The sequence below is a fragment of the Giraffa tippelskirchi genome, chromosome 7 (assembly GCF_054371585.1).
Source record: "Giraffa tippelskirchi isolate mGirTip1 chromosome 7, T2T-mGirTip1v1.2.pri, whole genome shotgun sequence".
NCBI classification, from domain to species: Eukaryota; Metazoa; Chordata; class Mammalia; order Artiodactyla; family Giraffidae; genus Giraffa; species Giraffa tippelskirchi.
Window position 1 is genome coordinate 16,574,963 of NC_137281.1, and position 11,491 is coordinate 16,586,453.

At 57.9% G+C, this 11,491-nt stretch overlaps 1 protein-coding gene and 1 long non-coding RNA gene across 7 annotated transcripts; one reads left to right on the plus strand and one right to left on the minus strand.

Moving 5' to 3' along the window:
- Positions 1 to 776: 776 nt before the first annotated feature.
- Positions 777 to 11,031, minus strand: USF2 (upstream transcription factor 2, c-fos interacting). Of its 6 annotated transcripts, none has more exons than XM_081517049.1 (11): positions 10,637 to 11,031; positions 10,391 to 10,459; positions 10,074 to 10,120; positions 9,845 to 9,963; positions 9,586 to 9,705; positions 8,937 to 9,087; positions 8,717 to 8,804; positions 8,374 to 8,432; positions 1,778 to 1,872; positions 1,511 to 1,639; positions 777 to 1,411 (listed from the first exon to the last, which is right to left on the minus strand). In XM_081517049.1, exons 2-11 carry the CDS (start codon positions 10,450 to 10,452, stop codon positions 1,322 to 1,324), a joined length of 960 nt encoding a protein of 319 aa, XP_081373175.1. In that variant the 5' UTR covers positions 10,453 to 10,459; positions 10,637 to 11,031; the 3' UTR covers positions 777 to 1,321. The 6 variants fall into 6 exon arrangements, with proteins under 6 accessions (XP_081373175.1, XP_081373173.1, XP_081373176.1 ...); XM_081517047.1 differs by having other exon boundaries at positions 9,505 to 9,705; XM_081517050.1 differs by lacking the exon at positions 10,637 to 11,031 and having other exon boundaries at positions 1,511 to 1,615; positions 10,391 to 10,615.
- Positions 795 to 8,611, plus strand: LOC145515796 (uncharacterized). The gene is made up of 2 exons (XR_014061018.1): positions 795 to 6,707; positions 7,977 to 8,611. It is a non-coding gene; the product is annotated as an uncharacterized LOC145515796 (long non-coding RNA).
- Positions 11,032 to 11,491: the final 460 nt, after the last annotated feature.

The window sequence follows — 11,491 nt, forward strand, 5'->3', positions numbered from 1 at the left end:
GGGACCCTGGGAAGTAACAGTTTCCTACCATCTGTTAGGCTCCCCCAGCTGCACACAGCCTCACTCGCCAACAGAGGAATGGCCAGGACAGGAGACAGGGCTCTCAGAGGGAAGGAAGAAAGCAGCCGTGGGCATCTGGGATGGGTGTGGGGGGGTGAGCTCAGCAAGGTGACCAGACCTAGATTCTGGGAGTGGCTGGAGTTGCATGGGGGCTGCACGCTCACCGACAGGGAGGCACAGCAGCATCCCCCAGGCATCACTGCATCATCTCAGCTCAGGCCAGGTTTCATCATCAACCAGGGGCAGGGGTCACAGCACAGGCGCCAGAGTCGCGGTGCAAGGCGACAGGCTGACGGGCCAAGCCTGGCTTCCTGGCCATCTGCCCTCCCTGGGGGTGGGGGGCTCAAGGCCAGGCCCCACCATTGGCTGGTGCAGTGGGGAGGGCGTTAGCCCAGAAGGGCAGAGTCAGGAGAGAGTCCTGTTTTTTAGGAACTGGTGACATGAAAGACCCCAGCCTCTCCTCCAAAAACATGTGGTATGTCCTTGACCCTGGCTCCCCCTGCCCCCCACACCATACACGCACCACCTGGGGCCTCAAAGACGCTATTCATCCCTTAATTCCTCCATCTGTACAACCAACAGACTGGGTACCGGGCGGCGCGGGATGGCCGGGACTGGTACACAGCCACGAACAGAAGAGCAAGGCCCTGTCCCCGGGAGCCCTGCATAGACCCCAGACCCCCTTCCCACATCTGAGATGGACAGATACACAGACAGACAAGGCGGGGCCACATGGGGCCAGTTTATTGCAGTTAAATACCTCTCTCTCTCTATTTTTTTTGTCCATTTTTTCCATAAAGAAAATTAGAACACACTCACACACCCAGAGGGGAGCAGGGTTCCAGAAACAAGAGGTGGGGAGGGATGCGGCCTCCCTGCTTGGGCCCAGGCCCCCCGCAGGACCCTCTCCTCCCCATAAGCACCCTGGTCTCAGTACCTCGAGAGTCCGAGGAGGCAGCGGGGTGTGGCAGGGGCTCTGTCCTCCTCCCTCTGGCCTCCAGGTGAGACCACTAGAAGTGCCGGGTTGAGTGGGGGCCGGGAGAAGGGAGACGGACAACTGGGGGAGAGGATATGGTTTCCAAGTTGAGGAGGGCGGTGGGTGCTTATCCACAGAAATGCATTATTTCTCCCCATTGTTTTTGTTAAAAATCTACTATAAAAAACGCAGCTGGGGGAGGGGCGTTTGTCCCTCTCTGTGCTAAGGGCTGGGGAAGGGGACGGTGGGGGCCCGGAGGCGGCCCCCGCCACATGGGAGGTGGCGTCACTGCCGGGCGCTCTCGCCCACCATCTCCAGGTTGTGCTGCTGCAGCTGGGTGCGGAGCACGGCGTTCTCGTTCTTCAGCTCCTCGATCTGCCAGAGAGGATGGGGGACAAGCAGCCAGAGCTGGCTCCCCGAGTCCTGGGGTTCCTGGGCGCCCCCCGTCCCTGCCCTCCCAGCCCTGTGGCTCACCTGTTGCCGCAGGAGCTCATTGTCCATCTGCAGCCGCTCAGCCTCCTTGAAGGTCTCCTGCATGCGCTGGTTGGTCTGGCGCAGCTCCCGGATGTAGTCACAGGCCTTCGACAGGATCCCTCCTTTACTCTGGGGGGCGGTGGGCATGAGCATCAGTGAGCACTGCCTGGCAGCTGATGCCCACCAGCTCAGCCCAAGATGACTCCCATGCCCAGTGCTCAAGAAAGATTCTCTGCAAGGGGGTCAGGGGACCAGGGGGACACTCACCGCTCCCGTCTTGCTATTATCTGCATTACAATCTGGAATGATTTTTGAAAGCTGGACGATCCAGTTGTTGATCTTGTCCCTCCGCCTCCGCTCCACTGCGGCAAGAACAGCAGGAACAAGGCTGTGTCCACAGCGCTCCCTCTGTGCCCGGACGAGTCACCTCCCGAGGCAGATGCCACGAGAGCCGAGGCCGCCGAGGCACAGCTGGGCCCGCCCGAGGTCACATGGCCAGCAAGTGCAGGGGCCCAACCTGAACCCAGGTAGTTGGCTCCAGCCTGCTCCACATGGCTCCTCAATAGGAACCAATAAATTCAAGTGCCACCCCCAAGTGCCACATGTACCCTCAGGGCAGCATCGACAGCTGAGGGGCTGCGGGGTTTGTTCTGTTGGTTGGCCCAGCAGGTTTTGAAAAATTTGAGTCAACATTTAAAAATTACAAAAGCTCACATAACAACTGGCCTCTTTTGAAAAAAGGAGTTGTGGCGCAGTGGGCACGTGTCCCTGGGAGGCAAGAAGGGGCCAGAGCCCCTTTACACAGGACCCGGGTAACCCTCTCCGGTCCCCACAGCCCCGAACTTGATTCTCCACGGCGGTACTCATGTGTCCCCAGAGTTCTGGGCCCCAAAGTCCTGTTTTTTTCTTCATCATTAAAATCCCAGTCTGACCACATCTCACTCTGCTTAACAATCCTTCTCCATGGCCCCGGCAGCAAGTCTCAGCTTCCCCGGCTGGCACTGCAGTTCTCAGGGGCCTGGCTCATCATCAGGGCACTGGGTTACCCAGAAACACCGCGAACCCTATCTTGAAGGCCAGGTTTGGCAAGCTGCTGGCAGATTTTACTTGGAAAGTCCAGATTTGTGATTTATTTTATAACACACTACTGTCTCACTCTGTCTGCTGAGTTGAGTGGCAGCTGCCCTCTGCAGATAGTGCTCATATATGCTTCTGCTGGGGCCTGTCACGACTTACGACACTGGCCTGGGAGCTGTCTGCACTGCAGCCTGAGACCCCTGGCTTAGGGCTCACTGAGAAAGCTGTCCCAGCCTTTCCTCACCTTCGAAGCACAGTATGAGGTACTGCTAGGGACACACAAGGAAGCCCAGTTGGCCCTACACTCTCACTATCCTGCCAAGGCAGTCTGTGGACAGATGTAAGTGGTCACTACAGAGGAAGGGAGACTGTGGATGGATTTGGAAAGGAGGGTATAGGAGGGTATTTTCTCAGGTTTGGGCGACTGGGGGAGAGGGTCGGGATGCGAGTGAGAAAAGTGGGGTGGGCCAGAAGGCTGCCCCTGACCTCCTCTCCTCCTCAGGCCAGCACTGCACCTCTACCTAGCTGTTCCCTCAAAGAACGTGTCTGGCCACTAGAGGAAAACCAGACTGTCTCCCTCTGGTGCTTGCTTTTGTCCCTTCACTGCTGACCAGTCCTTCCAAGTGTCCCCACTCCAGCCTGGGTGACAACACGCTCCCACATGGACTTGCTTCCTGGGTGACAACACGCTCCCACATGGACTTGCTTCCTCCCTCATTCTCCTCTCTTGCCACCCACAACCTCCTTTTACCACAGGGATAAGAATACTGCCCAGTATCGAGCTTCGCCTGACCCTGGCCCCAGGGTCAGTGAGCGCACAGCCTTGTGCCCCATCACTACCCCAGTGAGTGAACCTTCCCAGCCAGGGCGGCCATGTCTTATGGTCTCTGGGGACTCTGTAGCCCCAAACAGCAGCTGAGCTAAGAGTCCGCCCCGGCCTCCACATCCATTCTGAGGTGCCAGCTGAGGAGCTCGAGAGCAGATGGCTGCCCTTCTCTGCCTTCCTGAGAAGGCATCCTTGAGCCTAGGCCCCATGCTGCAACTGCATCCCATGCCCACTCCTTGCTTCCTCACTGGGGGCCAGGCTGGAGGTAGGGGACACCTCTAGCTCGTATTCACTTCTTAAAACTTACTGCTTGCCCTACTGTGTGCAGGGCACTCCATGAGGCCAGAGTCCATGGTGGACTCAACCGCTGTCCTGCTGGTATTCACAGCACCAACGTGAAATTCACGTGAACGGGGGATACTGACACCACAGACTGGGTGTTACAACTGAAGACAGTACCCAGTGCCTGGGGAATGCCAGGGTGGAGTGCTGCTTTCAGCGTGGAGTGGGGTGGAGTGTCTCTTCAGAGAAAGGTTTAGAAGGTTTAGAGTGGGGGCTGGTTTCTGAAAGGAAGGACAGTAGGCAGACAGGCATCATGAAACCCAGAAACGGTGACATGGCAACACTTTGGAGGGCGCGGGAGTTGGGGCAGGGGGACAGGAAAAGGTGGTAGAAATAGGTTATGAAGGCCTTGAATGCCCTGTCAGTGGGTCTGGACCTTGTGTTCTCTTCCCTGAGGGGTCTAGGCCCTCGAGTCTGGGACCCTTCTTGGCATGTGGTCAGGCCTGTGGCTTGGGGAGACCACTTCAGCATAACTGAAACAGAGGAAGACCAGTCAAAACCAAGGCCATGTTCGTTCCTCAGAAGGCTTAAGTCACAGCCATACAACATTTAAAACACAATTTAGAGGCAAAATCTGCAAGGACTAATGGGAGAAATGGGCAAATCCACAAATATAACTAGAGATATCAACACTCCTCAGTAACTGACAAAACAAGTAGACAAAAAAATGAAGACAGAAAATCTGAACACTGACAGCCAACTTGACCTAGTTACCACTGATGGAACACTCCACGCACATCAGCAGATAGGCCTTTTCAAGCACACACAGAGAACTTTCACCAAGATAGACTGTATTTAGGGCCATAAAATAAAGTCTCAATAAATTCCAAAGAACTTGAGTTGTATACAGAGTACGTTCTCTGATCACAACAAAACTTATTTACAAATCAGTAACCAAAAGATACCAGGGGACTTCTCTGGTGGCCCAGCGGTTAAGAATCTGCCTGGCAATGCAGGTGAGGTGGGTTCAACCCCTGCTCGGGGAGCTAAGACCCCACATGCTGTGCAGCAACTAAGCCCTCAAGCCACAACTAGAGTCTGGGCACCGCAACAAAAGATCCCACATGATGCAACAAAGGCCCAAAGCAGCCAAATAGATACATGTTCAAAAAAAAAAAAAGATATCCATAAAACCCACAAACATTCATAAGTTAAACAACACATTTCTAAATAATCCCACGGGTCAGTGAAAAAATAATCAGGAAAATGAGAAACATTCCGAATTGAATAACAAGAAAACACAATGTATCCAAATGGGATGAAGCTAAAGCAGTATAAGACTGAAATCTGCAACTATAAAGGTTCATATGGAGAAAAAAGAAAGGTTTAAAAATCATCTTAAAAAGCTGGGGGAAGACACTCATCAAATTAAACCCCAATTAAGCAGATAAATAAACTGGTCACAGGATGAGTAGGAACCAATGAAATAGAAAAAGCAACTAAGAAATCAGTTTTCACGTAAAAATCTGGATTTCTGGCTTCTTCAGAGGTTCTGGTAGCAGTGAGCCTAAATTCTGACATGGCAGCAACGGCACGCGCTGTGAGACCACCCTTCAGGCAGGACAGACACACTGACCCCCAGTCACTGTTGGGGACCATCACTCCCATTTCTGCCACACCAAGTATACTGACTTCCTTGGGCCCCTGAAGACATCTGCCTATGGCCCAGAGATGGGCCCCTGTGGTATCAAGAAACATGGGAAAGAGGGAAAAGCAGAAAAGGTCGATTTGAGGTCCACTTCGGCACAGCATCTCGGGTCCTGCGGCTGTGAGGGAAGAAGAGGGCAAAGTTGAAGTGGCCTGGCTGGGGTAATCATGACAGGGACCCCTCTCGCTGCTCTGGAAGAAGGAGGCTTTGGGAAGGAGGGACAATGACAGGTTCTGGTTTGCACAAGTAGAGTGTGAGATGCCTCAAGGCCATCCAGCAATAGAGATTTGGAACAAGCACCCCAAGATGTGAGTCCGGAGGAGCACAAGAGAGACGGGGCAGAAAGACAGCTGTCAGCAGTGCATGGGGTGGGGGAGCCCTGGGAGGACATCCGGGAACAGTCTCATCTTTTTGGAGTCACATTTTTGGAGAAAGCCCACCGAGCCTCTCCTGGGAGAAATGACACACACCAGCCACTGGGGATAGGGACCTGGGGAGACTGACCATGCCCGCGCCTGATGTTTCACTCTCCCAACCACTGGAAGAAGGGGCTGGACCCCAAGAGATACTAACAGCCAAACCAGTTTCCCAACTTTACCCATCAGAAGAGTCACCTGGGGAACTTGTTTTAGCGCAGACTCCCAGACCCCCTCAGACCTACCCATTCAGCATCTCGTGAGGACAACCTAGAGAAGGTGATCATTAACAAGCTTTCCAAGTGACCGGGAAGCCCTGCTCTCAGGAACAGGCTCGGAAGGAGAACCAGGGCCAGGAGAGTAGAAAGGAACGTTCCCGAAAGGAAGGGAACAGGTAGGGTCAGATGCTTGGAGCGCAGACAGGAAAGGAAGCCAGTGGATTTGGCAATGAGGTTGTCACGGGTGACCTTAAATGGAGCCGTTTTGGTAGAGAAATGAGCCAGACTGCCAAGGGTACAGGGAGGCTGCCGGGCAGAGGGTGGGTCAAACGCTCTGCAAGTTAGGAGAGAGCGGGCTGGCTGCAGCTGGTCAGAAAGGGCAAGGTCATGAGCAGGATTGACTTTTACAGGATGAGAAAGAGTCAAGACTTTGGAGCTGGATTAACCCAGTGAGAGGCAGAGTGACAGTAGGGTGGAGAAACTGGCTCATCTTCTAAGAGTTGTTTCCTGTGGTCTTACCAGGTAGCACACTACCCTGGGGGTGGCTGATTGCTCACGTCTCAACGCGCTGCACCCTCACTATGAGCCTCTGGGGTAGTCATGTTAACACACTCGTACACAGGACTAAACAGGCGCAGAGATGAAGAACCAGTTCAAGGTCACACGACTGGTATGTAGTAGAGCTGCGATTGCCCGGGAGCCAATAGGAGCTCCCCTCAAACCCACCACACCCCAAAGCCAAGCTCACACTCACTGCTTCCCTTTAAATGAACCTGACCCCAGCATAAAGTCCTGATTCATGAAGTTCTGATTCTTCAGCCTTGGCATCTTCCCTACAGCTTGCCCTCTCCGCTGACCCCCTTTCATGCCCTGTACTATCTGAGGCCCACAGCTGCAGTCACCTTCTATTTTCCTAGCTTCTGGCATCCCATCACTCTTAGTATCCAGTCTCCATATACAACCCCTCTGCTGACTTACCCTCGAACCAGCCCAAAGATCCAGGAGTGGGGGCCCTGGGAGGGCCTGTGACAAGGCCCATGTGATCTGGCCCTGGCCAGTCCTCCCGCGACTCTGCCAACTTCCTCTTTCCTCTCCTGCATTCTGCTCTTCTTCAATCACACCGAGGCTGTTCCAGCTCGGGCTGGGTGTTTGCACTTGCTTATCCCTCACTGTCTGGGACTCCTCCTCAGGATCGTGGCTGGCCCATTCAGGTGCCTGCTCAAGCATCACTTCTAGAGAGGCCCACAGAGCTCCCTGCCGCCGTAACCCTCCAAGTCCTTACCAGCCTTATCTTCCTTCATGTGACACACGACTTATGTTCCCTGACGTTTCATTGTACCTTTGTGTAGTGTCTGTCTCTCCCACCAGAATGAACACCCTGTGAGAGCCAAGGTGCCTGCTCCATTATCTGGGTGTATCTGAGGCCTAGAACAGGGGCTGGCACCTAGTACATACATGCGGAGTAAAGGTCTGAACTCACCGAGCAACTCCGAGCATAGGTGCGTCAGCCACCCCCCATCAAACACAGTGAGGGCTCAAGGCCTCACCCTGACATTCAAGGCCCTCCTTGGCGCCCCCAAGCACTCCACAAGGACCCTCTGCTACAACCAAACCGGTACCCCCAGAGTAACCCTTCTCCACCCTGCCTTCCTATGCTTCCCTCTGCTGGACAGGCACTCCCAAAGGCCACCTCCCTGGGGAAATATCACCTGCTCCTCCAGTCAGTGTGCAGTCACACACTAGCTTGAGCTACCTTTAGTTTCCTAAACACTCCACGCTAGGCCCCATACCTAGCACAGGGCACATACTACTGCCCAGCCTAGAATCCTCCTTCAGGAAGTATCTGCTGAATGACGGCTATTTGGGTGGAAGTGTTCCCTGGGCATGTTCATGCTCTGGCCTCAGCCAGAGACACAGACTTTCTGCAATTTCATTTCAGATGTACTCTCTCTCAGATCAGAGCTACTTCTGGAAGCCAGGCTGGCAGTGGGGTGCGGGGCTTGAGCAAACCAGCTGTCATGTGGGAAGGCAGGTCCAGCTGCGCCAGAGCAACCCTACTTTCCCAGAGGAGTACAAAACCCACACATGAATGTGAAACTCGCCACTTAAACTGCTGGTCACTACTTGACAGTCACCAGCCAGGATGACAAATACACTACAGCTCGTGCCTCCTGCCTATATCTGCTCCTGACAAGGAGCCTCTCTGCTTCTGCCTTCCCAGCATTCAACCAACACCTCCCGAACACTTGGATCAATAACCCGGCCGCTGACCTGTGACTCCAAACACCCAGCTGAAGTTGAGCCCGTGAGGCCCAGCAGCTCCCGGCTGACCTTACCTTCATTATGCTGAGCTCTCCTTCTCTCATCCCGTGGTGTTCTTGTTCCGTCGATTTTCCTAGAAGAGAATGGAAAAAATGGGTGCATGTTACCTCCGGCCCATGTGTCCAAACACTTAACAATCTCTGCAACACAAATCGATATGTAGAGACAGAGAGAGGGGGGAAATGGTATTTTCTTTACTTAAACTAGAGAAGCAAAAGCTGACCAAAAAATACACCAACTGTCTGCTGTGTATTCAACTGCCTGGTTTCCATCCCAGGAAAACCTCCTCTTCCTTGGGTGCCCACGACAGGCCCTCCCAGCGTCCCCTCCTCCTGGGACCAGGTCTCCTGCACATACGGGGAGTAGGGCTGTGTCCGAGGTGCAATTGTCCTCTGCGTTCCTGTCTGAAGTACGTCCTGGGGCGTCATCATGACATAGAACTGGCCTGCAGGGAAAGCGGGGGTTAGTGCTAAGACTGGGGGCAGAGTCAGAACTGGCTAGGGGTGGGGGGGAGCTTCCCTCCCTGCTAGGCCTGTTGCCTCCCCTGCCTTCCGCCCTGGCCCCTTCCTTCCTTTACCTCCGGCCTGCAAGCTCTGGTCTGTGGTCTGTACGGACACAGCCGTGGTATCTCCCACACTGGACGCTGGGAAATAGGCAAACCGGGCCTCCCCACTGACAGCCTCAGCAGCCGGGCTGCCACCATTGCTGAAGGGATTTTGGATAACAGCCTAGGGAGCAGGAGGACAGAGGCCACCCTTAGCCATCTTTGCTCCCCAATCCATCCCCTAGCCACCATATTTGATGTTTACTGCATTCTCTACAGAGAGTGGGGAACCCCTGTGTGCCACTCTGCCCTGTGTCTCACAGCCCTGGAACTTGACAAATACTCAGCAATCACTTGGGGAGCTGACCCACTTTTAACTCTAAAAGGCTGCCCTGTGACCATGATTCCTATTTCACAAAACAACAAAAAAGATGTTCTGAAGATCTTGCCCCAGGTTTCACCGTGCAAAACAAGAGATCTGACCTGAGGGCCTGAAGGCAGCATCTTAGTCCCACGTGCCCCACCCCCTTGGCGCTCCCCAAGAACAGAGTCAGTGTCCAGTGTCCCTTCTCCATCCCCCCAGAGGATACTGGGCACCTACCAGTGGGAAGGGCGCTGCGGGACCTGGGGGCACAGAGGCAGCAGCGGGGCCGGGGCGCTGGGTGGCCCCATCCACACCCACCTGGGTCACAGCCTGCTGCCCCCCCGCGAAGGCAGCCGTAGACACGACGCTGACGGCGCCTGCTGTGTCGCCCTGGCCGTCCAGCTGACCATCAGTCACCTGGACTACGCGGTACGTCACCTGCAGGGGGCGGCAGAGCAGCGAGACCCGCGCTGGGGCCCGAGCAGGAGCCAGGTCCGAGCCCCTCCCAGCCCGCCAGCCCGCCCGCCCGGGACTCAACCCACCACTTGCCCGCAGGGCTCCGGGCCCGCAGCCTCACCTGTCCTCCATTATTCTCTGTGCGGAACTGGTACTGGATGTTGTGGTCGCCGAACGCCGCCTGCTGGACGCTGGCGATGGCCACCGCCGTCTGCTCCTCCGCCCCAGGCCCGTCCCCGCCTGCGGTCGGAGGAGGGTCGCGGGGATGGTCAGAGGTGGCGCGGGCAAGGGCGCCCCCAGTGCCCTCCCGCGCGCAGGTCGCGGCCCCGGTGGGCCCCTCGAGCACTCACCTTCCTGCAGTTCGACACCCTCCTCTGCCTCGGGTCCCTTGTCGTGACTGCGGGGAGGACAGTAAGAAGAAGGGATCAGGGCTGCACGCGCCCCCGCCCCTTGGCCCAGGTGCAGGGCCCCCATCCCGCCCGGCCCAGTCTGGGACGGCCGCCCCTTGGGGACCGGGGACCGGGGGTATACGTGCCGGTCCCCCCTCCCTCGCGGCCTCCATTTTGAGCTGGGCCGGGCGGCCGCTCGGGATCATGGCGGCCCGGTCGCCAGGCCGAAGGGCCGGGACCAGGGCGCGCGGGGGCACGGGCCGGCCGGACTCCCTTACCTGGCGGCGGCAGCAGCAGTGGCCGAGGCAGCGGGATCCAGACCCGGGTCCAGCATGTCCATGGGGGGGGTGAGGGCGGGGGGGGCGCCGGGCCCGGGGGGGGAGGGGAGGGGAGGGGAGGGAGGGAGGGGAGGGGGCGGGCGGCCGGGGGGGCCCCGAGCCCGGCGCTCACGCCGCGCGGCAGGAGGGGACGGAGGAGACACGGGAGCCGCTCGCGCTGATCACGGGGACAAACAGTGGGGTCATGTGAGGAGGAGATGCCGCCGCCGCCGCCGCCGCCGCCGCTGCTCCAGCAGCCGCCTCCGCCCGCTCGCCCGCCGGCCGGCTCCCGGCGGCTCTAGGCTCCGGGACGCAGCGCAGCCGCCCCCCGCCCGCTGCACGCGGCCCTCAGGCCTCCTTCCCTGAGTAGCCGCCGCCGCTGCCGCGACTTTTTTTTTAAACCCGGCCCGCCCTGGATGGCCGCCGCCTCTCCCCCGGATCGCCGGCTTGCGCGTCCGCCGCCCGGCCTGGCCCAGTACGGCGGCGGATCGCTGCTGCAGCCGCCGCCGCTTTCTATTTTTTCCCCCTTTTTTTTTTTCCTCCTTTACTTGAGCTGCGCGCGCGCGGCGGCGGCGGCGGCGGCGCGAGCCCCGGGCCGACGCGCGCGAGGGGGGAGGGCAGCCCCTGGGGAGCGCGCGCGCTGTCTGTCTCCGACAGAGGGCGGGCGCGCGGGCCCTGGTCTCGGCTGGGAGCGAGGTCGCCGCCGCCGGCTCCGCGGCCGTCGCCCGGGACCCGCCGGCGGGCCGCCCGAGTGGAACGTGGGCCCGGATGGAACACCGGGGGACCTGGAAGAAGGCCTCTGGTCGCCGGGGACGAGGCAGGCGGCTGGGTTTGGAGACAGTAAAGTAGGTCGGGGAGAGGTGCCGGGGGGGAGGGGGGGGGCGTTGGGTGGATGCAGGGGAGCGCGCGCGCGCGCCCCCGTCGACCGTCCTGAAGTGCGCGAAGACAGATGCCCCGGGCGCATGCGCAAGTCTGGGCGGGGCCGGAGCGCGCACGCAGGGCGGGGCGGAGCTAGCGTGGGGCACGTACTCCGGGTGGTGGAGAGGCGAAGGCAGAGCCGGT

Coding starts and splice junctions, on each gene's coding strand:
- USF2 (XM_081517047.1), bottom strand. CDS start 10,452: ATGGACATGCTGGACCCGGGTCTGGATCCCGCTGCCTCGGCCACTGCT. Junction 9,706..9,844: donor CAGAGAATAATGGAGGACAG/GTGAGGCTGCGG, acceptor CGCCCCCTGCAG/GTGACGTACCGCGTAGTCCA. Junction 1,412..1,510: donor ATGAGCTCCTGCGGCAACAG/GTGAGCCACAGG, acceptor CCTCTCTGGCAG/ATCGAGGAGCTGAAGAACGA.